The following is a 27,609-nucleotide window of genomic DNA, read 5'->3' as shown; positions in this document are numbered from 1 at the left end:
CACAACTTTGCATACTTGATTAGTGGCTTATTGAAATTTAAATCATATCTAAAAAGCACAAGACCACAAAAATCTGAATTCATTCTAAACACTCCTTTTTACTTAAGGTTTGTTCCCACCTGCACCGTGAATGTGTTGAGCAAGATTCTTTATGAAACCATAACGGCAGAGACAACCAACCATGACCTCCCAGCCATGTTGCTGGCTTGTCAGGGTGTGATCGCAATGAATGGGATTCATTTTGACCAGAGGAGTGAAATGACTTTCTTAGTTAATAATGTAATCTATGAGTGGTGGTATTTACAAAGTAGATGCGCACCGTCTCCAGTGCCACTCCTGACAACTGTGTATCTCTCCCAACGGTACTGGTTGGTACAATTTGTTGACTTTGCAAATCACATAATCGGCTACTCTCTTTCTGCTTTGTGGGGCTAGCGCTTGGGGGGGGAAAAAATGTAATCAAAATATAATTGCAAAAAAAAATAGTTACGACGTAAGTGCACCACCCTAAAGATGTCGCACAGCTGGGCGTCTGACTGCCTCGTCCGACTGCTCTTTGTGACAGTAGTAGGTACGTTCTTGACACCGAATGTCTGTCGCTGATGAGAGATGAACTGGGCCCACGTGGGCTGGCCTGAAAACCAACGGCATGCCGACTGATGAATTGATGTGCCCACCACTGACGATTTCAACAAAACTTTGTAAAAGGGAGGTGCATGTGCCAAAAAAGAACGCATGAAATTGATTGCAATTTTGGTGCAGCTATACTGTAGCTTAAGGTGCTGATCTTGTGTTTTTTACAGTTTTATATGGCAATCTTGTACTTTTTACCTTCAGCATAATTTTCCTGTGAATAATGCATGAATGCTAATGAAAAAGAAAATCTAGCATCTTAAGGTGGCACGACTGTATGAGTATGAGAATTCAAATTTGGATTGCTTGGCCTTGGTGGGGGTCTTCGGCCTACTGTGAGTCATGATGCACTGAATTTGGAACCAGTAATTATTACCTGATGATTTACAATCAACATGTGAGAGAAGAACTTGAAAAGAAAGCCAATTTTTTTTTTTTTTTTTTTTTTTTACAAGAAGCTTCAGTTTTTTCTGCTGGCAGGTTAAGTTCTGTCTGTTCAGTTTTACGTCATTGAGCTGCACCACAAAGCCATTATCATTATGTGCAAAGGCGATGCACTATGACATCATGGATTGAGCCAGCTTCGCACATCATGCGTGACAAGCCCTCTTCCCCCATTGGCAAAAAAAAATAAATAAATGGCCATTGGGCAGCCCGCAAATGAAATTTTGCACGGAGCCCCATATTGGTCAGTGGTGGCCTCATTCACCAAAGACTCAAAAATTATTAGTCTATGGTCAGTTAGGAGTCTAAATTGCCTGTAGGTTTGAATGGTTTGTGTCCCCTGCAATTGGCTGCTGACCAGTTCAGGGGTACCAAAGTGCCAAAAATCAGCTGGGATAGGCTCGAACTCACCTGTGAACGTAAAGAGACACGCGGTATAGAAAATGACTGGATGCATTCATGTCAACAACTACTTGTGTGATGTACAATAAGATATTGGTGATGTGGGCAAGACCAGGCTTATTTTGTCAGAATCATCTTTATTGGCCAGTTATGTAGAACACACAAGGAATTTGCCTTCGGTGTAATGATAAGAGGCAATCGTATTTGCCTGTTTGACTAGCAATGCTAGATAGAGAGCATGCACAGTTGTTGAGACAAGTGAGTTTTCACAAATTGCCTCCCTTCTTAGAGAAGGACTGCAATGCTGAAATAAAGAACCTCTACTCTTTCCAGGAGTTGTATTCTTGAACGAACACGCAAGCACAAACCGACATATCTGGTAGTATAGGCTACGCTCGTCTTGCAATAAAGACAGGACACAAGTATCAAAAGACTTTCCGTAATGTAAGGGGGAACCATTTTGCATTAGCACCACCCAATAACAGCTGTGCGACAATGTGCAGAAGCGCAGATCAAAGATCAAGTGATCAGTGATGCAATACAATACAATGACAGTTGTGTAGATAATCATTGCAACATTTTTTAAGTGACCAGTAGCAGTAATTGTAGTGCAACTTTAGATGTGCAATTATACAGAAAGGCTTTAAAGTTGCTGGTGCTTTAAAGTGGTCGGACTTTGACACAAATGCCTTAATGCTTAGCAAGTCTCCTCTCGGGTCAATAAGAGGCATAGGTTCGCCAAAAACGAATGAAAATGACAAAAACAAAGACTATACTGTACAAGGGACCGCGGAACCAAGGCAGCCACTTGTGCCGGCGTCAAGGATCTTGTGTTTAAACTCAAAGTTAATACATAACTCTGCTTAAGAGCAAGAGGGGAAAAAAAAACAGAGAGAGAAACCTTGACATCATTTATTTTAATTATAGGAGGTCCTCAGCGGCGGTCCTGCAATTTCGCAGTTACAAAAGGTACGCTCATTGTGATCAACTTAAGTATTCCGACATATGTACAGATCAGGTCATGCCACCATCCAAGTACAGGAAGTCCATCATTTGTAAACTGAGGAACGCCATTAACTGAAGTCGAACACAATTCAAGGATCTCGGTCAACCTCAGAAATTATTTTTTTTTCAGATTTTGAAACTTTTTTTGTACAGAGAAATTGTCTGTTTGGCTGTAAAGCCTCATAGTACAGCCATTATTTCAAAGAAAATGTGTAACATACTTGATTGTCAAGTGTTATAATGTCACTAGTAAACAGGTGCTTATGCTAAAGCACAGAAGGCTCTCATTTCGTGACCCTTGCACAGACGCAAACTAGACCCGATTTTTGAGGCCGGCGAACCTGTGAGAGGGAGGAAAGTAAAAGGATTTGTCTACTCCTGTCTTCACCGCTGCAACCATTCCCCACAGATGTAATGGTACACCGATGTTGTGCACTTTGAGACAGCTTCACTCGAGCACTTCAAATCAATGCGCAAAGTGTTCAGTATCACATCTGAGAGAATCTTTGAGATTATCCCTGCATTCACATTGATCATCATATGTTTTCCGAGGCCCACATACTGGGGCCATCACGCTGTGGTTGCTGATGAGCCGCTCACGTTACTGATTGTGTCCCATTAACTGGGACAAGAGTGCAATGATTTATCACAACTGGTAATGGAGCCAGTGGTCCACCACTTGGAAAAGGAATACACGTCTCTCCACAGGTGCACACAATCCCAGAGACATCCTGTGTGAAATATTGAGGAATGAGTGTCTCTCATGTGCTGTTTTACTCCTTTACAAGCAGGGCTTAAGGTTAAATGCAGAAAGAAAAGAAAAACAGGAATGACCTGTTTTCCAAACCTTTCTGGAGTGGACTAGTTATGTAATTCAAAATAGCCAAGAGCATTGAACTATTTAAAAATCCCAACTCAATCAATACTGTACCACAAACAATGTTGATGCGTTCAGACGAATGAAAAAATTGTAAGACACCAAGGATCGTTTTTTTTTTTTTTTTCCCCAAGGCATAAAAGGCCTTGGCCAAATGCTCCCGAGTGCGTATCACATGACGTACAATAATAACAAATGCAAGCAAGAATCGTGTATCTGCTTCAATGCCACCACCAAGCTCTTTTAGATCTGCACATGGCGGCAAGATGCATGTTGCTTGCCCCTCTCCTTCACCCAGTGAGCACTGGATGGATTAAAGCTGGACGAGCAGCCAAGCAAATAATTATTTCCTACACACAAACAGAGAATTCAGCATACAATATATTTGTACTACAGAGTCGCATACACCTCAGGAAATATTTTGTTGAATGTTTTCCATTACACAACTTCTAGTGTAAGGCAGATCTCCTCATACAATAAAGTGTTATCCATCAATTGTCTATACTTTTTGTCATTCCAAAACATGCATGTTAGGTGAATTGAAGACTCCATATTTTCCAATTGTGTGAATATGAGTGTGAATGGTTGTTTATTACATATGCTCTCTCAATGACAGGCGACCAGTCCAAGGTGCACAGTCTCTTGCCCAAAATCAGCTGGGATAGGCTCCAGTTCATTACATTAATTTTCACTTGCATACAGAATGTGGTTTGTCATCTATGTTGATTCCCAAAAATGAGTTTTCTAATAAACCCTGAAACCTTGTTGTCCAAATTTTATTACTCCCGTCTACCTACCTACCAACTGTAAACCAACCGACCAACAATCCTACATTATTACATATACACGTTATATTTAGAATTGAATATTGTATTTATTATTCTATGAATGACTCGGGCAATCACCAACATTAATTCCAGGTGTCTCAAATATAGACATAAAAATAAAAATTATATAGTTTTAAAGTTATGTAGTTTTGAGGCCTAATTTTTGTGTCGACCAATTTTTGTGGTCAACTAAACAGAGTGAAATACTTCTTTTATTTTGTTTTTTCCCCCAAAACACACTGCCATATCGGCAGCTGTATTGCGGAAAGGTGCTTTGTTTCATCTTGAGGTGCGAGAGAAAAGGTTTCCCCAACATGTTGAGCAAAGAGCTGGCATGACTCAGAGGCTTTAACATTGCCTGTACTTTGCATGACCAATCAAATAAGGTGCTTGATTGGTTCCCGGTGTGACATTGACCAATGAGAGCACGCGTGAATTTATCCCGAGAGCTGATTGGCAGCGCATCATCCCAGCCTCACACAGCATTTCCCCTTGTCGTGTCTTGCTGGTGACCGTCACGCATAGCGTATCTTAGTGTTCTTCAAGCAATAACTTTTTTAGTTTTGTTCAGCTACACTCCAACCCCTTGCCTCCGCCGAAGCAATGTGCTTGTCCAATCAGTACTATGGGAAATTTATTTCGCTCAGTAGTCAACGTGTGACTGTCGTGATAGTATGCCGTGTGTTGCTGACCCCCCCCCCCCCTACCCATCCTCCCCTCCCTTGGAGCAAGTGTCATCATCAGACATGATGGACAGCTAGAAGATGCCGTGTGGTTTTTTTTTATATTTTAATACATGCTAACTATGTCGAGCAAAAAAAAAAAAACAAAAAACAAAGTGGTCGGACGAATGTGTACCACATGGATTCACATGCATCATGGAAAATGATGGGACTCGGCATCCTATCTGCTTGGTTTGTCGTGCCAAGTTGAGCAACTCTAAGTCTCGCACCGACCGGCAAAACTGAAGGAACACTTTTTGAATTTCAATTTTTCAGTCATGAAGGGTTTGATGAATGTGCCTATGAACTGGTTGGGTTTGGTCCCTCTAATAAGGTTAAGAAACACTGATCTACATTATATTCATACATGTGTGATGTTTTTGTCTGGTGGTATTTTCTTATGAAGAAGGGGATGCACTGCCTATGCTACACTTGGGTCTAGGCCAGTGGTTCTCAATTATTTTCTGTCATGCCCCCCCCCAAGGAAGAGGAAAACATCTCGCACCCCCCCATCCCCGCACAGCTATAAATATCATTTCTCTGTAAAATTGTTATAAGTACACCTTTGCATAACACTGTATCCTTATTAACGTATAAGAGCATAAAAAAAGAAAGAAATATGGACCAACTTTATGGACCAATTTACAACAAAGAATAGCTTTAATAACTGGAACAGAAAAGATTTAAAGTGCATCTGAAATTCAAAAATAACATTGACTCCTTAATTTAACATAAATATTTTTTGACTGACCATGTCAAACCATACGATACTGAAAAATAAAATGACATAAACTCAATGACTAATAATGCATTCAAACTAATCACCAACATTATCTCAGGAGCACAATATTAAAAAAAAAACTGTAACCAGCAAAACAAAAATATATAAAAGAATTTGTGCTTTTTTCTTCTTTTTTTTTTTTTAATCAAAGATGACCTCTGGATTAATGGCTACAATGAGCACATTTTGCAATGCACAGCTTTTCAAAGCGAGGTTTGAAGCAGGACACAGCAACTCTCGGCTCCTGACAATGTGTAGCCGGGACCTGTATTTTAGTTTACTGAAGTAGCAGTCACAAAGCGGCATGATTGTTGGCAATATTCGGCACGTTTTCGCTGAAAAAAAAACTCAAGCAGTTTATCAGCGTGATTGGGGTGTAATGTCTTTCAATGACACCTTAATTTATTTGGCTTCATGCTGTCCGCGACCAAAACGTGTACTTTACTTTGGAGTCAGCCAATCCTCCATTAAGCGTCTGCAGTTGATCCAGAATGCTGCTGCGCGACTATTGGCTGGTACTCATAAGAGGGAGCACATAGCTCCTACTCTGGCATCCCGTCACTGGCTCCCTAAAATGTTAGTGTTCTTTTAAGTTCCCGTTATTTGTTTTCAAATCTTTAACTGGCCTCCCCCCACTTTACCTGTCTGAGCTCCTCTGCGCCTACGCGCCTGCCCAATGCCTCACGTCTGTGAAGCAGACACTATTAGAGATACCAAGAAATGGATCGAGCCGTTTCCGTTGCTGTTCCCACTCTTTGGAATAAACATCCGGCTGAACGTTTGGCAAGCCCCCTCGCTGCCCATATTTAGAACTCTTCTTAAAAATCATTTTTATTCTTTGGCTCAGGCGGCCCGGTAGTCCAGTGGTTAGCACGTCGGCTTCACAGTGCAGAGGTACCGGGTTCGATTCCAGCTCCGGCCTCCCTGTGTGGAGTTTGCATGTTCTCCCCGGGCCTGCGTGGGTTTTCTCCGGGTGCTCCGGTTTCCTCCCACATTCCAAAAACATGCATGGCAGGTTGATTGGACGCTCTAAATTGTCCCTAGGTGTGAGTGTGGGCATGGATGGTTGTTCGTCTCTGTGTGCCCTGCGATTGGCTGGCAACTGATTCAGGGTGTCCCCCGCCTACTGCCCGAAGACGGCTGGGATAGGCTCCAGCACCCCCCGCGACCCTAGTGAGGATCAAGCGGTTCGGAAAATGGATGGATGGATGGCTTTTGGCTCAGCATTAGACTTGATTTTTAGTTTGACTGTTTTTGTGCTTTCTATTGCCTTTGTTATTATTTTATGATTTGTTGTTGTAGGAATTATTTTTGCTCCATGTACAGCACTTTGTATACAGCGGTGGGGGGGTTTTAAGTGCTCTATAAATACAGTTGAGTTGAGAATTCCAATTCACTAAAATTCACCTGTACGAATATGGGAAGACGTGGAAGCAGAAGACCACTTTACTGGTTGCCATTGGAGAGATGCAATGGAAGGGTTGTGTGGGCGGCGGTGGAGAGTAGGGGATGGGGATGTTTGGGAGGCCAGTGTTGCGTGGAGAATGAGTTTCACTGTCTGGCGCTGGACTGTCAGGAGAGAAGCTGCTTCACTGGAGGGTGACAGCAGAGAGACAGAGCCACTCTGCTGCTGTCATGGACACTCTGCCTCTCGTCTGGGTTTTAGCGCAGCTGTTCAAGACCTCTTGGCTATGTTTGTGTCATTTAACACTGTGAAGCATTGGATTTGAGGGGTTCCATTTTTGTTGTTGTTTTTATTTGTTTTACACGTCTAGAAGATGGGGCAGGTAAATACAAAGACAAGCAAGACATTTTACAGAACTTTATGACTCTGTATGAATTGGAAATACATATTACATGGATGAACTGCATTTTGTCAGCCAAGACACCTCATCAGAATCAGAATCATCTTTATTGGCCAAGTATGTAGAACACACAAGGAATTTGTCTCCGGTATAACACGCTGCATTAGTATCATCGTAAACAACAAATCATTGAACCATTTTAGAGTAACCAGTAGCAGTATTTGTACTACAAGAAGAGTGACTACGTCAGTGACTGTTTAAGGAGTTAATGGCTAGAGGGAAGAAGCTGTTTAAGTGTCTACTGGATTTGGTGCGCATGGATCTGTAGCGTCTGCCTGAGGGGAGTAGCTGGAAAAGGTGGTGGGCAGGGTGCGGGGGATCCAGGAGGATTTTCCGTGCCCTTGTCTTGATTCTTGCAGTGTGCAAGTCCTCAAGAGTGGGTAGGGCGGTGCCAACGATTTTTTCCGCCGTCCTAACTGTCCGTTGAAGTCGGATTTTGTCCTTTTTTGTAGCGGCCCCAAACCAAACCGTGATGGAAGAACACAGGATTGATTCGATGACTGCCGTGTAGAACTGTCGTAGCGCCTCCTGTGGCAGGCCATGCTTCCTCAGCAGCCTCAGGAAGTACATCCTCTGCCGGGCCCTTTTCAGGATGGAGATGGTGTTGACTTCCCACTTCATGTCCTGGGAGACTGTGATTCCCAGGAACTTGAAGGTCTCGACGGTTGACACAGGGCAGTTGGATAGTGTGAGGGGCAACTGTGGAGAAGGATGTTTCCTGAAGTCCACGATCATCTCTACAGTCTTGAGCGTGTTCAGCCCGAGGTTGTGTCGGCTGCACCAGAGCTCCAGCTGCTCCACTTGTTGGCGGTACGCAGACTCGTCGCCGTCTTTGATGAGACCGATGACCGTGGTGTCGTCTGCGAACTTTATGAGTTTGACAGCTGGATCTGTTGAGGTGCAATCGTTTGTGTAGAGAGAGAAGAGCAGTGGAGAGAGGACACATCCCTGTGGGGCTCCAGTGCTGGTGGTGCGTATTGATGATGTTGTTGCTCCCAGTCTCACCTGTTGTGTCCGTCCCGTCAGGAAGCTGAGGATCCACTGCCAGATCGTAGGGGACACACCGAGGTGGAGAAGTTTGGGGGTGAGGAGTTCCGGGATGATGGTGTTGAACGCAGAGCTGAAATCCACAAACAGAATCCTTGCATAGGTCCCTGTGCTGTCGAGGTGCTCGAGGATGTAGTGCAGACCTATGTTGACTGCGTCTTTCACAGATCTGTTTGCCCGGTAGGCAAAATGGAGAGGGTCCAGCAGGGGTCCAGTGACGTTCTTTAGGTGGTTCAGCACAAGGCGTTCAAAGGACTTCATGACCACAGACGTCAGGGCGACAGGCCTATAGTCGTTCAGTTCCGATGTTGCCGATTTCTTGGGAACTGGGATGATGGTAGACTGTTTGAAGCAGGATCAACAAAGATCGTACTCAATGACTGGCAAGAAAGCTGAACATCTGTTTGTCTTAGTTTGTTTATATTGAGCCATCTCAACAGCACTCCCAGATAATAATTTGGCTGTTCTGAGGTATGGCAGCCCAAAGGGTTTATGGTGCAGCCTGATGTTGCTTTACTTTAAAGACACAACCGCATTCAGGAATGCATCTGTGGTAGAAATGGCCACCATCACTTGACCCATTTGTATCACCTTATCTTTTGGGAATACAGTACTGTTTTTAAGAGGCCTGAGCCAACAGAAATTCATCCCAGGACTTTTGTTCCTTGCTGCAGCAACTGAACCTCAGTCCTGCCTTGTTCTCAACTCGAGACAAGACTTACTAAATCAAACACATGGTTCATAAAATGCCAGCACATGGCAGACATTGGGAGTAAGATTACGGTCGACGACAAAACCTTTGACTGATGTTGCAGTGAAATTTTTGCTACGTGTGCATATTTTAATTAAGAAATATGCAGCCTTTGCAGATTGCTATGTGACTGATCATTTAAAATGACAAAGTCACATCCCATTTTAATCTGGTGACAAATGTGAAGGAATGCGAAAAAGTGAAATATTACAAATGGATCAATGAATATCAGACACATGATTGAAATAGTAGTGATGTACTACAGGGGTGGCCCAGTGGTCGAGTGGTTAGCACGTTGGCCTCACAGTGCAGAGGTGCAGGTTTTGGTTCTCGGCTCCGGCCTTCCTCTGTGGAATTCGCATGTTCTCCCTGTGCCTGCGTGGGGTTTCTCCAGTTACTCTGGTTTCCTCCTACATTCCAAAAAAAACATGCATGGTAGGTTAATTGAGCACTCCAAATTGTCCCTGGGTGTGCATGTGAGTGCGAATGGTTGGTTGTCTATGTGTGCCCTGCGATTGGCTGGCAACCGGTTCAGGGTGTTTGTACTCACCTACTGCCCGAAGACAGCTGAGAAAGGCTGCAGCACGCCCTCGACCCTTGTGAGGATAAGCAGATTAGAAAATGGATGGATGGATGATGTACAGTATGCGTATGAGGGAGCAAACGGCATATTTTTTTGCAGATTTTAACAGTCGTGTACGAAACTGGAGAGAGCAGCAAAAGAATCAAGCATTTGTTTGCTGGTAAAATTCAACAGTGCTCAAAACAGCAGCTAATATGTCATCATATTGTGGCCAACCCTTTGACTAGGGGTGAACAACATATTACGGCACTAAAAGGGACTATTTGGCCTGTATTGGCCAATTTCCACAAAAACAACATTAAATGTTCATGTTGTAATTTTAGGGCTGACATCATTCCATAAAGACCCATGACATAGGCGGCAGTGTTGAGCACAATCAACGGTCCGGTTAATGTCAGGATTGACGAAGTATGTGGAGAGTGAAGGCTCAGCAGGTAGTGGACACTGGAAATCTTTCCTCTTTCCACAATACCCACTTGACATGTGCAGAGACAGTCACAGCAGAGCTCTATTAGAGAGCTTAAGCTTCTAAAGAAAGACAGATATTCCCTTCAGTATTGTGCTGATGATCATGGAGCGTAGTGATCACATTTATAATGCAGGGAAGACCCTGGGCATACACAGATAAGTCAAGGGCAACCCATTGACATTTTGGTCAGGTAGACTGGCCTTTTATGATCATTCAAGAAGCAGATGGTGTCATCATCTTCCATGTAGATCAAACCACAAACAATATGACATCACTTGTACCTCATAAGATAGTGAGATACAGTATATGCTTCTGTGGTGACACAGAAGTGAGGCAAGTTGGGCGGAGCGAAGAATATGCACTTCGAATCCTGCCAGGCAAACATAACCAGTAAAAAAATAAGTACATTTGTCAATCTATGTTGCTACACCATCTAGCTATTTTTAGATTAGGACATTTGTTGTCGGTGGAATTTGAATTAATGGGGTGTGGAAGTGAAATAAGAAGTTTAAAAAAAATACTCAACTGAGTTCGAGAGAGCGTACTGTAGAATTCATTGTATGAGTCCTGTCTGAATGGTCGGTGGCCCACTAATGTACAAAGTATAATATACACTTGTCTAGACAAAAGTATTTTGCAGGGTGATTGTTACACGAGAAAAGTGGGAAATGAAAGCAATTATTAGATTCTGAGGGAGAGGATACTTTGACATCACAGTCACCCCCGTTCATTCAGTCTATTTGCTAACAAAACAAGGTGACTTCGAGAAAAGGAAAGGGGTTTTTTTGCAAGAGGATCAGTTGAGGTCAGAGTCACAGGATGAAGTGCTTCAACAAAACTTTGCCGTCCTGAGACTTACAGGGACTTTGTTTTCTTTGTCTGCATTAGGCATCTAATGGAAATTCTGTGGCGGTGCTGGTGTTGTCCCCAATGTTGTAAACATCTGTCTGCACAATTCATATCCACTCCAAATCCCATTACCTTTCTCATGACTTTGAGTTTTGAAGTCAAGATGGCGCCCGAGTAGGCAGCGCTCATGAGCCTTGCTTTTTTTGTTGTTTTGTTGGTTTGTTTTGTCACTTTGTGTTTGTTGTTACATCGTGTGGACCTGATGTGGACTTTTTTCAGCATTTTTTGGCCACGACATTCATCAAGGAGGAGACTCTGTGCTTGGTGGTTGCGCCTTCTCGGCAGCATGGGTATACCAGCACTGTTTTTGACTGGGAGGAATGTCGGCGCCATTTGACTGTCGTTGCTGGACAGTCCCGGGGCGCTTGTGTCTTGCGCCTGTTATGGGCAGCATTTTTCACAGCCCCACTTTGTTCAGCGGAGAGATCGGTTCTGTTGAACGGTCTGCGGCTGGATGGATGTAAGGCTTGAGGAGCCGACGATGAGAAGAAAGGAGCGTTAGTGCGGAGCGCCAATGTGGATGTGGAACTGGGAGTCGCGGCTTGGAAATGAAGTGGATTTACATGGGACAGGAGATGTGAGCCAATGTCTTTTTCATCAATGGACGCTACAGCTTCGTGTTTGCTTTCAAAACTTAGCTTGTAGCAGACATGTGCACATTTTCAGCATGACGTCTCTGATCCACTGGTGAAAGGACACTTTGATCTTCTCCTCTTTCATCTATAACTGCTTCAGAGAACAAAGTGTATGCAGAAAAGTGGTGAAGATTGCAGGACTGTCTGTGTCCTATGTGTTGTGTTATTTTTGTTATTTTGACTTCAAAATGGCGCCGCGTGAGTGGCTGCCTTTCCAGCAGCTCCTTTATTTTGTTGTTCTACTTCTTCCTTTCATAACTTTGCTGCTGTGAATCGGGAATTTCTCCATTGCGAGACTAATAAAGGTTTTCTTATCTTATGTCCTTCTTAACTTTGGAGCCTCTATTGATGCAAGACACAAACACATACTGGAATACATACACGGGATTGAAAGCTGAAAAGAAAACACAGACAAGACAGAACACAACCAAGAATGTTTTGGTGTTTTGTTATTGTTTTTAGCCCATGTCAGTGACCTCATTCTGGCACAAAATATATCAAAGACATTGTCATTTACTTTTTTGGGTTACAATGACTGTGCTACTCTCTTGCTTTTTTTTTCTCCCACTGTAAAATGGGGCTTGCACACAGTACAGCAACATTAAAATAAAAAGAGACTGATATTTCAATCTTTCAATCAGTTCATTTGATTAGAATATGGCCATTATAATGGCCCCGTTTATATGACAAGCAAAAACTTGCTGACCTTTTGTTGACCTGTTTTCGTTAGTCACTGTAAAATATTGCTTTAATTATCCTCTTACACATTCCAGAATGGAACTATGCCCATATTACAACACACATTCTTTAAATAAGTAGAAAAGATAATGTCATGTCGCAAAGCTTTTATTTCTCCCTTAGTAATATGTTGTTGTTTTTTTAATTTGTGTCAACTTGTTCTGGACCTATGTTTACTTGATGAAAGTCCAAATCAGAACAGGAGCGCCTTTGTAAACAAGAAAACGATTCACCATTTGCATGTGACATCACAAGTAATGCAATCTGATGTGACAACGTTGGTACACAAGAGCGCAACGCAATGATCGTAAAAAGGAAAAAGACAGTGTTAATTGTTTGACACATCTTTGAAACAAAGATGCTCATTACATTTAGCTTCCGGGCAGTAAATGTTGAGAGAAGAAAACAGATTGCCCAGCAGAGAGCGAAAGATGGAGAGAGGAAAAGAACCAGCGAACGCATCCGGGTTGGAGGAAGCGGGGGAGGCCATTTGTGTCAAGTGGAGCATGCGTGGCGCCAGGTTATCTGGCAGAAAAACACAGTCTCACACAAGAACAAGATGTGCACTGATCTTCCTGGTTCAAGATATTCTTCACACGGAGCGTGTCAATTCCACTAGTAGCCACAGGCCAGTATTATATAGCGACTATGTACAGCCATCAAATGCCCAACACAGTGAAGTGGTTAAATTGCCCTACGGGTGTGTCCCTGGAAAAGAGGATTAGACAAACCGGTTTCTATTGAACGCCCCCGCCCCCCACCCCACCCCATCTTCTTAAAACTTCAAATCCTCACAAAGAGAAGTAGGAAAAAAGTATATTTTGAATAGGTTTGTTTTTCGCAAACTGAAACCTGCAGTCAGTGGTTATTTTGCCAGATTGACACAGCCGCTATTGGGCTCCAAGAGGCCTGACGTTTGAAAGGCATTGCCTTTGTCCAAAAAGGGGCCCATTTTACCGGGGAGATAATCGCGTATCCTCTTCCATCATGTTAAAAGGATTTTTTGCAGATTCGGGGATTTTCTCCATGATGCAAAATGTTGGCAACCTTTCGCGATTGTCCGCGAGGACATCTCTGTGAATGGATGGAGCACATTGATATGCAACACGGGCTTCTTCAGTTTGTCTGATGCGACAGTCTCAGCCACAATATTTTATTTGTCAGTGGCAGAGAGCGGAGACTGTTTACTGTTGAGGCTGTTTACAACTAATTATTATTACAGCACTTTACTATTCTTGAGTTCAATTTGTGCAGCACAGTCTACTTACTAATGGTTAGCACGTTTTGCCTCATCCTTTTTCATGTCACTGTTCCAAAGCCTTGCAATTTGCTTTGAAACCTTGTCCAGACTATTACATATATTCAATCAATTTCTTTCTCATTTGTTCATGAATTTGATGAGACAAATCATAAAAAGTGTGATAAACATGAGAAAGAAAGAAAGAAATCGGAATCAGGATAGGAGCAAATGTAGCACTCTGCAGTTTAGCGACATTTAACGAAAAGTAAGCTTCATTGGTGATGTCGTTGGGAGCACTCCTGGGGGAAATTACACCCTCCACAGTATCGCCATTCCTCTGTGAATTGTTCGTGCGTCCCACCATTATTGCTCAGTCCAGCAATGTAATTGAGGTTACTCTCTGTCTGGATGGATTCCAGATCAAGAAATTGGATCCGGAGACCTTGACCAAGTCCTCACGAACGTCAAAGAAAATCTCGTTGCCCTAATTGCTTGCAGTTTGTAATTACACTACTTACACCTTTCTGAATTTGACATGATTAATTTTCATACTACAACAATTCAAGTGCAGCTTTTCCATTAAAATGGCAAGTGTGTAAATGACTCTGGAAGCAACTATGCATCCATCGCCTGGCAACGACTGATCTTCTCTCCGAAATTACACAAAACAATGACAGCAAACAATCAAGAAAATTAATCCGAACAATTGCCACATTCGTTACAGGATGGATCATGAGAACACGATCCATTCTGTAACACTCATTGCCATCCCAAGTTGTTCTTTTCAGATGTGAAATTGTGTAAAACATTTTTTTAGGCCTTAGAAATTAGTCACTGTGGGAAAAAAATATATTTAAATGTCACGTAGCGTGGTGGTGGAGGACCCCAAAAAAGCAGGAAGGAGGGATGAGCAGGTTTGTACTTGACGAGTTGTATTGATAAAGACCGAAAAAAACCATGACTGAAGTAAAAAACTATCAATAACAGAAACATGCCCAAAATGACAGGAAGAAACATGACAGCAACAAACAAACAATGACCCTGAGTGGTCATGCCGGGAGTCCTTTTAAACAACTAATTACATAATGACCAACAGGTGTGCAGCTGCAGGGGGAGCCCTACAGTGCCACCTGTTGGTCACAAACAGAATCATGACAATATATATATATATATATATATATATATATATACATATATGCTGTTCTGCATAGGACTGAACCCCCTAAGCCAAGTAATCACCAAGACAGGCTATGGATACCGCCTCAGAAATGGAGCTACGATCAGTCACCTCCTCTACATGGATGACATAAAGCTGTATGCTAAGAGCGAAAGGGACATAGACTCCCTGATCCACACAACCAGGATCTACAGCAGCGACATCGGGATGTCAATCGGGCTTGAGAAATGTAGTCGGATGGTGACTAAGAGAGGAAAGGTAGTCCGCACTGAAGGGGTCTCACTCCCTGAAGGAACAATAGCACACATTGAGGACAGCTACAAGTACCTCGGTATACCACAAGCCAATGGCAACCTCGAACTGGCAACAAGGAACGCGGCTACGGCCAAATACCTCCAGCGAGTGAGGCAAGTCGAGTGAGGCAAGTCCTAAGAAGCCAGCTCAATGGCAAGAATAAGACCCGGGCAATAAACAGCTATGCCCTGCCAGTGATATATATATATATATATATATATATATATATATATATATATATATATATATATATATATATATATATATATATATATATATATATATATATATATATATATATACCTGTATATACTGTATATATATATATATATATATATTCTGTACATATAATTTTTATTTTTTTAAACAAAAAGGAACACTCACCTTTTGAAGATGCCTGGCTGACAGTTGACTTGACTTGACTGACACTACGTACAGTGATAGAGGGGGAGGAAGAAAGAGGCACAAAGTCAATACTGTTACCTAGTGGCGCTTTATGGTATTGATGGAATCAATAAGTTAAGTGTATACAGTAATCATTGCATTTGCATAAGCATCTGATTGGTACGTTCCATTTCCGATGTTAGGGTTCTCATGACACAGTTCCTATTTGACAATCAACTGTACCTTTCGATGAAGGCATTACACAAAAGCTAAAACTTTTTGAAGCTCACTGAGCTGACGTCTGACAAGATTTGCAGATGTCTCGCATGACGTTATAAATATTGATGGATTGATTTCCAAGCTGTGTTTGACTTTTGAAGTATTTTGTGCCATAAAGAGTCCAAATTGTACTATAACACAGTGTGCAGATGGCCCTGACAGCAATCGCCTGTTTTCAACAGACATGCCTGATATTTCCTCCAATTGTCATTCGTAGTCCAAGTTATTATTTTCTTCACAATAGGACCACTGCAGCTTTCTGCTATTTGTATTCATAATAGCAACAATGTGCCTCAGCTTAGAGTCTGTTCACTTTCCATAAAAGCACCAGAAGCTATGGGTGGTTGCCTTCCACTTAATGATGCCATTTTATCCACAGTGAGCTACGACTATCAACGTTTGACATTATTTCCTCAGTTCTTCACAGATATTTGTGCCTTTTTGGTTCGAACATTGCAGTTCAACTGCAGTGATGTGAAAACAGTAAGATGTGTTTTAACAGGGACTCGAAAAAGCATGCGCATTGTGTTTGTCGTGGGTGTGCATCGAAAGACTCATTTAGATCTTGAGAACACTGTTTAGATCAGCGCTTTTAAGGTTTGGCCTGATGATATTTATATTTGGGTAGCTCGCACTGTCAAACGCCACTACTTAACTTTGGCTAAGGGTTAATGCAACCAAATACAGACCTAATTAGCAGTTTGCATTCAAATTCAGGCAGTACGGTGGGTGGTAAACTGCAGTGATTCCCGACCACTGTGCCGTGAGAGCTTATTAGCCTTGAAATGAATGTGAATGATTGTTTGTAGGCCTATAAATGGCTAACATAATCAAATAATCTGTCAATTATTTTGGCCAGGAATTAATGAACCAGATACATTTTTTTAAGTGTTTTAATAAGGACCTGACCAATATGATTTTTTCTTTTTTTTGGGTCCATGCCGATTCCAATATTTGGTTGAATAAAATTCAAATGACCGATGAATCTATTCTAATCTAATTTCCAAACATTTGGAGAAATTTAAACTGAACAAGGTCTTTAAACAATCAATCATCAATAAATAATCAATTATTATCAATAATCAGCGATTAATTTGATGATGAGTTGTCGATTAATCATTGCACCTGTAGTTGTTTGTCGATATGTGCCCTGAACGACCAATCCGGGGTGGGCTAGGCTCCTGCTCACCCGACACCCTGATGAGGGCAATAGAAGGATGACGGACTGCGGCAGAAACTATTTTTGGCCAATATCTTCACCATACAAACGCATAAAGTATAATGTGTCAGACTGATTAACGGACTCGCAAATGGATTGACTGATTACTGCAGCCTCCAGCGTCACCTTGTCACGGTCACCACTGATCACATATTCTACACTGCTGTTATTTGTTGTTGTTATGCAGTGCCCCCTCAAGCTAGTGATGATAAAACTGTCCGACCTGCAAGAAATGTAAGTGAAGGTCATTTATTGTTACCTGACCCAGAGGCCATGGAAAGCATTTGCAGCCTGGTGCACACTTGATGTCAGAGTGTGCACCAGGTGCCCTCACCTCCGTGCCCAAGGGGACGCCGAAACGTGGCCACAGCTGCTACGTGGGATCACGCAGCAGCTGGCGAGCTCTCCCTGAGATGCAGCCACCACATCGCTATTCTCATCCACCCACGAGTTTCAATGAGCTACACCGAGCTGTAGTCATAGCAACGGGCAGACTTGCTGATGCCCTTGGGGATCATTTCTTGACAGAGTTCTTCAGTGTCCTCCCTTTTGGCATTTGCACGATGCTGCTATTGCCAGGTAGATATATTTTCTTCCATGTCCCCTGGCAACCTTCATTGCGCTCTCACTTCTTCTCAAAAGTCAGTCAGGTATTTTAATGCACCTAAACTGTTTATAAAGCCACACAGCAATGTCTTTTCATTTCTGCTTCAATAAAATGCTCCTAAGCAAACTATATTTGTAAAAGTACTTGCTATATGCCCTGGTGGCATACAAAATAGTCTAGGACGGTCGCTAGATGCGGAGCAAAACCTCCTCCTCTAATTTTAGCCTCTATGCACAGCATCGTACTTACTCAGCTCAGCATGGCTCTCCTTGCAATTTTTGTTTTTCCACTTATAATGGCATAAGAAGAGTAGAAGAAGAACGTTGCGAGTGTGTAAATAGCACTACTTTTTCACAGTTTGGGAAGAATATGTGCCTTTGAGTATTGTTATATTACCTGTATTCAGGGTTCTAAATTAACACCCACCAACTAGCCAAATGCAAGCTAAAATTCATTTTGGCAGGTGTTGGTAAAAACTTACCAAGCAGTTTAGCCGGTGATGCATGAGGCAGTTATGTCAATTAGACATACTCTACTCTGTTTGATCTTCGGTCATTTGTACACCTAGCAGTGACTCCGGCATTACTTCGGCAATACTCTGCCGTAATGCTATACATAATGACGTTTAATAAGCAGTGTTGTATGTGAGATTTTGGGCGAATGTGACCTGAACGTAGTTCTGATGAGCATTTTTGTGAATCCTTTAGGCATCCGTGAAGGGCTTTTGAATGACAGTTCATTCTTGTTCAAGAATGCCAGGTTTCCTTCGACGTCCAGGAGGAAACCCAGCTAAACACACAGCAAACGAGCCTTACTATGTAAGGAGATGGACACCTTATTTGGCAACCTAAGCCACAGAGCCCTGCGCGGCCGCATGCACCATCAAAACATCAAGCATGATAACAGCTAGGGGGGTTCTTGTGCTTGTACTTTAAAGATTACAGTCCAGTTTTTGTTTTATGTCCTCATTTTCAAAAAGAGCATTTGAGCAACATGTTTGCCATCATGAGATTGTAGGGTAAATTGTTTTTGAATGTTCGTGAAACTCCTCTGAAGAATACGCAGGGCATGCTCGAGGGAGGAGCTACAATTATAAATAACTGTCTCTCAAGAGAGTCACTTATAGCATGGGTTGTACGGATGTAAATACTGAAAAGAGTTGGACCAAGTATAGAACCCTGAGGGACACCTTTGAGAGGTGGTAATTGGTCTGAGAGAAGACCCACTACCCTCACTGACTGCTTGCGTCCAGAGTAGTGACTGTAAAACCAAAATACACCATTTTCAGAATGGCCTAGTCCTAACAAGGCCTAGCAGTCGAGAAAATAGACTCCTCTTCTCCTCAGATTTGAGTCGAGATGCTACTGACATTCACAGTGACACACAGTGATCACACACACCTGATGAGTGAGCGATCCTTGGCATCTCTTTGAAGACCTGCCAGATGGGTACCTTCCAGAACCTGGAGAGGGGAACAGATGGCAATTAAAACTCATTAGAGGGGCAGAAGGAAAAGGGCAAAGGAATGTAGGTAGACTTGCACTGTCAAGTACCTATGGACGTAATAATAGACAGTGGATAATAGATGAGGGGGCAGTAATCATTGTCAAACAAAATTATCATTTTTCTGCAGCAGCACCAGCTGGGATGGCAACGTTCGTCACTGCTGTTCTCCTCAGGTACCGACAGATGAATGTCGAGTAGTTTATTATCTAATTACACTCCAAATCCCACAATGGCTAAGAGATTTTTCATCATGTACGTGGGATTAAAAATAAGTTTATCAAAGATAAATAGTCTCTCATGAGACGTAAGGTAGAGATTAGTTATGCGCCACTGGAATTGTAGATGAGCCGTGTCCCTTGTTAGCCACTGTTAGCACAAACTATAAGTGACAAGAATTTTAATCAATAAACTATTGACCAAAGGACTCCGCTTCCAGTTACTGACAGTTTGATGTCCGCCGGTGGCACTCAAAAATATTTGCTCTTGCATCCATGCATAATGCCTCTGAGCAATCTTGACACGGTCTTTCTCTTCTCCCCATTTTAAAGCATTAATGTCACAGCCGATTTCATCTGGAACCAGGTCAGATGCTAAAACGCTTACACATTTCCGTCACTTTGTGACATTTTCCTGCCGTAGACAATCCGATTCCACATACACACTCCACACACACAGTCCAACTGTAATCATGCTCTTACTTCCTCCCACGCAGGCATCTGTAAAAAGGGAGCGGGTGGTTCACAACAGTGGCAGAGATATTGGTTGATTCTGTGCTAAATACTTTATTTGCGTTCTCTCAGCTCGTGTCCTTGATGGGAGCTGTTTTTAAGGCAGCTCTCATGTGTCAGATGCTTTAATCATGTGTATCAGAAGAAAATCTGTAAATTTTCACTCTAACCTTGTGCGGTCTTGCACAATGTGATTTAGAGAGATACTGGCGTACCACATGTTCCCAGTTGTCATTTTTTTACATCCGAGATTTATTCATCACCGAACACATTGCCATTTCAAAGAAGAAAAACAAACCTCCATTACAGAAAGAAATGCAATGTCATTTATCATGTCTATATGCCCACAGGTGAATGATTTTGAAAAAGAGAGTGACCTTTGCAGTGCAAACCTGTCCCATGCTGCTCCCTCCTCTCAGGGGATGGCCGAGGTCCAGGATGGACACCCATTCGCCTGTGACAGGTGTTCACTTATGTTTCTGTTTGCCCGCAAAGCACGACGTAGTGCAGGATACGGCCTTGTCGCGGTTTCTTGAAGGCCTAGTATCCATCAATAGATTCAAACAAACTAAAATGATCTTAACAAGAACTCATATTCCTTTTTAGTAATTAACGCAAGAGAGATGCACTGGTAGCATACGGTAGAGGTACAGGTGGTGAGGGTTTGCTTCCTGGCCAGTAGCCTCCAGCCAAGCTGTCCAAACGCCCCAGTGCTGGTCCCAACCTTAATTACGATGGGCCCCGGAAGGCCCCAAAGAAATCAAGCGGGTGACTTTTTGTGGTGAACCCTCATAAGCTGACTAATACAAGATGCCCCAATTTGAACAGTTGAGCAATTTGAACAAAGTAATGAGTTATTATTAGTTGGTATTATAGTTCTGAGAACGTTATGACTGCAGCTCAAGAGCTGACATAAGCATTTGCAGAGTTGGATCAAAGTGCTCATATTGACGATGGTTTCATTCTTTGTGGAATGTATGCTCAAGTGTAACTGGAAAAGATCCGAATATGAATGCAGGTATGATGTCGGTTTAGGCTCACGACATTCTGACTTTATTCACGGAATGGTCGCAACGGCTTGAATATGAACTTTTAGCATCGTACTAGTGACTATGTACAACTACTTGGTATACGCCATCCCAACTCTACCAGGACATCTAATGAAAAGATTGGAAGATACCATAAAAATGATTTGTCAGGGCTTCTTTAAAAAGTCACACTGTGTGTTATGTGTGTTAAGCTCTGCAATGTTAGAGGTGAGCCAAGATGGAATGGACAGTGGTACCCTAAGTCCTGCCACAGCCAGACAAGTCACCATCCAGCGGCACCCTACTCAAGGCTTCGGCTTCATTGCAGGCAGCCAGAGGCCCGTCATCGTTCGCTCCGTCTCTGCTGGTTCGTGAGTGCGCATGGGAGTGACGCTTGTGTAAGAGGGCTTAAATTTCAGTGTTTAACTTCGTATGCTGGTTGTTGTCATCTATCTGCAGACGGACCTTCCTTTGGTAAGCTTCTCCCCGGCGATCAGATCTTGGCCATTAACGAGGAGACGGTGAGCGACGCGCCCCGGGAGAGAGTCATAGACCTTGTAAGGTAGCATCCTTTACTGTCCCAGGAGGGAGGGTGGGAGTGTTTAGGGCCAGGGCACCAAGTGCGATGCCCTGAAAAGTCAAAGAAAACACAGGTTTAAAAAAAAAAAAAAGGGGGGGGGCGAAAGGAACACAGTGCTTCTTGCCGTGACTGATACATGACCACATGAACACAAAACGGTGGATGAGCCAGTCCTTTCATCGCTGAAGGACAGAAAGGGAATGGCAGATAGCAAGAGGCGAAGCTCTCCAAACACTGTGCTGCACATGGCGTTACCTAACCTACTCCGCTCTGTTGTCTCCCCATAGACGCTGCAAAGACACCATTGTTCTCACTGTGCTGCAGCCTCATCAGGTGCGTAGAAGTACCTCGCTCTCATCATTTCTTTCCACGCATGTCTTAACAAGCACGCCCTCACATTTGGTGCTTAATTATTAGAGTACTGGTAATTTCTCTTCTGGCAATGCACTCTGAAAGGCTCCAGGTCGCTCATTAAAAGCAACCGTCCATCATGGAGAAATGTAATTTGCTCAACAAACTGATCATTTCGAGCTGGTAAAATGATGTGGTCAAAATGCAGATGGGTGTGTTTGCAATCCAAAGCTGGAACTTTCATCTTATCATAAGGTCGGATGACATTACACTGTGGAATTCATTGAGGGGAAGAAGGCGGTGCAAAAAAAAAAATCAGATACCTGTACTGCAAATAGACTGCACCCAGTGATAATTTTAATTTGATCAGAAAAGTATGAGTCCCATGATGTATTTAGAGAGTCCCAAATTTCGAATTCTGAAATGGTCTACTTATTCAATTGCATAATATAATAACACAAACAACAACAATATACATTTATAATAGGTTTATTTCTTATAAACAAATGCTGCAAACATTTTAATAATTCAGGCATACAAGATCTGCTGAGAAATAGGTTCTTATTTCATCCCATAGTTAAGTCTTTGAGTTCATAAATTCTCCTTTCTTCACTCTGCTTCCAATGATGCAAGACTTTCTCAAAATCAACTTATTATCGCAAAAAACTATCCAACTTTAGCTGCTTCCTCTGTGATATGTCCGCTATAAACTTTCGCAACACTTGTTCACAACACTTGTTTTAACATTACACAACTTGGCAATCGTCTGCTTCCCACACGGTGAAGGCTGAGCTCGCCAATCTCGTCTCGCGAGAACGGAAATCTCGTCAGGCGAGATTACTTAATGCGAGATCAAAACAACAATGGCGGCGATTCTCAAACTGCGATCGTTGCTGGAAAAAAAAGATGTGCTGTAATTTTTTTTTGTTTGTTTTAACTGAGAGATTTCCTTGCATCCCAAAAACGCCCATGATTTGGAACGGTGCGTCCCGCGGGAAAATTATGCGTCTTGGACGCGGGACGCAGAGGTAACGAGATGGCTGTGCACCCCTCTAAAAGTATGGAAACAGCAAGGTCAATGCCGTTGTTTTTGTTGCATACTGAAGACCTTTGGGTTTCGGAACAAAAGATGAACACGAGACAAAAGTGCAGGATTCCAGCTTTTATTTCACAATATTTTCAATATGATGTGTTAAAAACTCAAGAGCCGTTCCAATATTTTTGTTCATTTGGAAAGTGGGTGGCTTCAAACAAAATGTCCTCCGTCCTGAGTTGTTTAACACAGCATACTGGACTTCATCTTTTGAGCTGAAATCCTAACATCTTCAGAGTACAATAAAAACAACGGAAATGACCTTTCTGCTCCAATACTTTTTGGAGGGGACCGTATATAGCATTCACATACTGTATGTCAGTGTATGACATACACACGGGACTCTTGGGAACATATAGACAAGACTGTCACACCCACCCAACAAGGGAACGAACTCAACTCAAACATCAACTTTGCGGTTGAATCCACTCTTTGCATTAAACATGAAATACAAAGAAAAGAGGACGGCGTAGTGCAGACTGGTGAACATGTCCGGCTCACAGTGCAGAGGTGAAGGGTTCAATTCCGGCCTCGGCGTTCCTTTGCATGTTGTGCCCGTGCCTGCCTGGTTTTTCCTGCCACATTCCAAAAACATTCATGCCGGGTTGGTTGGGTACTCCAAATTGTACCGAGGTGTGATTGTGAACGCGAATGGTTGTTTGTCTATGTGTGCTCCGCGAGCGGCTGGCAACCAGTTCAGGGTGTGCCTCGCCTATTGCCTGAAGATGGCTGGGACAGGCTCCAGCAGGCCTGCGACCCTCGTGAGGAGAAGCTCTTCAAATAATGGATGGATACAAAGAAAAGAGGGAGCATGGAGAACAACTGGCACATGTGACTCACTGTTCCCCTTCGTAATATCACCACGAATTTGGTCGTAAATGACTCATTCTTGTATTCTTCATGAAATCCAGTCACTGTCGGTGTTGGTGCCTCAGAGAGCGTTCCATTTTTTTTTTCACTCAGTCCAACCATTGAAGGAGTTTAAACATTTAAACCAGGATGATAATTGTAGTTTTCGTATTTCAGCAACAAACTACCAAAGCTTATGATCGTGGCCCTTCACGATATGACTTTCACATCCCTTCAGGGTAACTGTGCTTTCTCTCTTTCCTCATCTACAGTCACCTAAATCTGCCTTTATAAGTGCAGCCAAAAAGGCCCGTCTGCGAAGTAACCCGCCTAAAGTGCGCTTTTCAGAGCAAGTGTCCATCAGTGATCCAAACTCAGTAAGTTTTTTTGCATCGCCAACATGTGCACGCCATCACCTATTGTTGCCCTTTCCCTCATTCTCCCACAGCTCATTTCTTTTGTTTGATCTGCAAATACCCCCTCTCTAGCCACTCTTCACTAAATGTGTATTCTTGTGTGCGAATATGTGTGTGTGTTTGTCTGTGTAACAGAGAGAAAGCTTTTGGGTGAGAAGTTTAGCCTCGAATAAATTGCTTTTCAGACACTTTCAAATGCTCAGATGAGCAACCCCAACTTCGAAAGTCACCATAGACCTCGCTTGTCTTGTGGGGATTTGTTATTGTGCGAATATTGTGAGGCAAGCGTTGTCACCCTGTTGCTGCTGTGCATCAAAAATGATTCTGATTATTGTCTCACCGGCCACACCATCGCTCGCCAGATTCAATTAAACGCAAACATCAAAATGGACGGCGCGCCATTACTTTGAAGGACCTCTTGGCTTTTGTTTCGCTTCAAAGCGCTGATGTCGTCAAGGGGGGATATTGGGTTCGTCCTTGTGGATTGCTCCGATATGCTATATTGACCCTGAATTACAATCCTCAATTAATTGTGACTCAGCGACAGCATATCTAAACATTCACACTAATTGATCGAGGACATTTTTCTAACAATGCAGAAAGCATAATGTCAGAAATAAATCTACAGCATATCTGGTTCTTGTGGATTTTTATTTTTTTTAAATAAGGGGCATAGCATTGGGGTTCTTATCACTCAAACCCAACAGATTTTTTTATTAGTTTGTTCGACAGGCGACGTGAACTTTAATTATAGCTGATTTTTATCGGCTCAACCAGCCTGATAATACGAGCATCTTGTAAATGTCACCATTTCCTTAATTACACCTTGGGACAATTGTTGTCAATGACAGTTTGATTTTCTGGATGTCTTCTCTTATTTCGACTAATTGTCTTGCTCTCTTGGGAATCGATCCGATTTGATCCGAAGCTCCACGAGGTGGAAAGAGGTTTCATCATTGTCGCAACGATTTAAACCAAGACGATTGCGGCTTAATCTCTGCCTCAACCGATGAGAGCACAAGCCGCTATTCATATGTTAAAAGCTCAATACAGAGATGAGGAAAAATAGTATCGTGCCATGTTTCTTGTCATACTCCACCTTACCACGAACTACAATCAACTGAGCGCAGGCAGGCCTACTTCAAGACAAAATTCCTCTGGATTAGCCTAAAATATATCATAGAGATAAAAGTCAACTGTATAGCATGCAAAAAAAAAAGGCCGGTAAACGTCATGGCACGTTTTTGGACGCTTCACCTTCCTCTCTTGCCGAATATCAGGGAACTCTGTAGGCTGCAAAAGATGCCCAAAATAACAGCTGGTAAATTCAAATGACTGCTTGCGTTTCCCCAAAACAGACTGCTGGGCCTCTGTTGTGGACACAGATTGCTATGTCGGATACATTGTTGCATTAAATCTACAAACTGTCATGCATTAAGTTTGGATTTTGTTTTTCCAAACCAAAACACGAGATTTGAAAAGGCTTGCGTCGATGTAGATTTGAAGAAATCTCTCTGCCGGGTCGATTAAAAAAAAACAAACTACCAGTCTGACGCACAATAAGAAACTTTACCGTCCGTAGTCCTTTATGGCGTACCTTAAAAACTTTCCAGTGAGATGTAAAAGGAGAGGTGACAGACAGAGGAAGCCAATCGGCTTTTCCGAGAATGGACAGCGCTGTGCTTCATAACTTTTCTTCAAACAAGCGCTTTGAGTAAAAGCAGAAACCTTGCCTCCACTCACACGCGTCTGCAGTGAATGTCTTCCTATCATGCTTTTTTTTTTTTTTTTAATTCATGGAGGACATGCTGACCATAACAGATGCTGGATTCCTTACTGACAGAGCTCGCAAGCATCAAGAGCAACTCATCACCACTCTCTCTTTGCATCTCTTTCAGACAATGCTGAAGGACGACTCCCTGCTGCTCATACCCAATGTGCTGAAGGTGTTTTTGGAGAATGGACAAATAAAGTCCTTTACCTTTGATAGCCGCACAACTGTGAGGGTAAGTGCCACTGTGGCGAATAATTTAGACAGGAGTCTCATCCACAGGGTGTAACTGTTGGCAAAACCACAAATATCTTTGATGAGACTGTTTCTCCACTGGGTCCGAAATTATGATAGTGACTTTCAGAACCTGTCAATGGCATCTATTAAGCACCCGTCCTCCCAGGGCCAGTTCGCCCATGAGGCCAGTTAGAGAGATGCTCATAGTGGCGCGGACTCAAGGGGGACCCACCTTCAATATAATTACTGCATCTTCAAAATGAATTATGACTAATCTTGATTATAATTCAAAAGAATAGAGGAATAAATTGAAATGAATATAAACAATTAAATAAGTGAAGATGAATTATTTTGAAATCAACATTGCTGCCCAGGCAGAGCAGCAGTTTCTGCACTGTGGATCACCTGCATTGAATTAACTCTTGAGTGCCCACATCGGTGTCTGGACATTTCAGAATTTATGACGGTGTTTGCTGCATTTTAAATGGTGTATGAAAATAAAAGGATTCGATAGTTGAGTAGCAAAATTTGAACTACCGGGAATCAAAAATACTAAAGGGCAATTAGAACATTGGACATTACTTATTTCATGTTAAACTCGTTTGTTGTGGAGAAAAGTGACATGAGTAGCTCGAAGGTTGTCACAGAAATTAAAAAATTGTTTATTATGGTTCTGTAAGGGCAGCCCGGTGGGCCAGTGGTTAGCAAGTTGGCCTCACAGTCCAGAGGTGCAGGGTTCGATTCCAGCTCCGGCCTCCCTGCGTGGAGTTTGCATGTTCTCCCCGGGTCTGCGTGGGTTTTCTCCGTGTACTCCGGTTTCCTCCCACATTCCAAAAACATGCATGGCAGGCTGATTGAACACTCCAAATTGGCCCTAGGCATGAGTGTGAGCGCAGATGTTCGTTCGTCTCTGTGTGTCCTGCAATTGGCTGGCAACCAGTTCAAGGTGTCCCCCGTCTACTGCCCAAAGACAGCTGGGATAAGCTCCAGCTTCCCCCGCGACCCTTGTGAGAATAAAGCGGATCAGAAAAAGGGATGGATGGATGTTTCCTACTTAGACATATTTACAATAACACATTCTCTCTTGGTGTTTTTGTATCTTTTTCTCAAATTCCTAAATTGACCGTATTTTCTGCACTCTCAGGCGCTAGGGAGTAGAAGG

General features: G+C 42.7%; 1 protein-coding gene across 1 annotated transcript in view; it reads left to right on the top strand.

Annotated features, from left to right (window-relative positions):
• frmpd3 (FERM and PDZ domain containing 3) overlaps positions 1–27,609 on the top strand; it is a 107,626-nt gene that overhangs the window by 63,900 nt on the left and 16,117 nt on the right. Inside the window, exons 3-8 of the mRNA XM_086105866.1 lie at positions 20,473–20,585; positions 21,363–21,517; positions 21,610–21,712; positions 22,018–22,063; positions 24,296–24,400; positions 26,338–26,445. Coding sequence (XP_085961992.1) covers positions 20,545–20,585; positions 21,363–21,517; positions 21,610–21,712; positions 22,018–22,063; positions 24,296–24,400; positions 26,338–26,445 — 558 coding nt within the window. The 5' untranslated portion in view covers positions 20,473–20,544. The remainder of the gene's footprint in view (positions 1–20,472; positions 20,586–21,362; positions 21,518–21,609; positions 21,713–22,017; positions 22,064–24,295; positions 24,401–26,337; positions 26,446–27,609) is intronic.

The sequence above is a fragment of the Hippocampus guttulatus genome, chromosome 2 (assembly GCF_054856545.1).
Source record: "Hippocampus guttulatus isolate MCC_2025c chromosome 2, RoL_Hgut_1.0, whole genome shotgun sequence".
NCBI lineage: Eukaryota > Metazoa > Chordata > Actinopteri > Syngnathiformes > Syngnathidae > Hippocampus > Hippocampus guttulatus.
The sequence above is the reverse complement of the archived record's forward strand: the minus strand, read 5'-3'. Positions and strand labels throughout refer to the sequence as shown.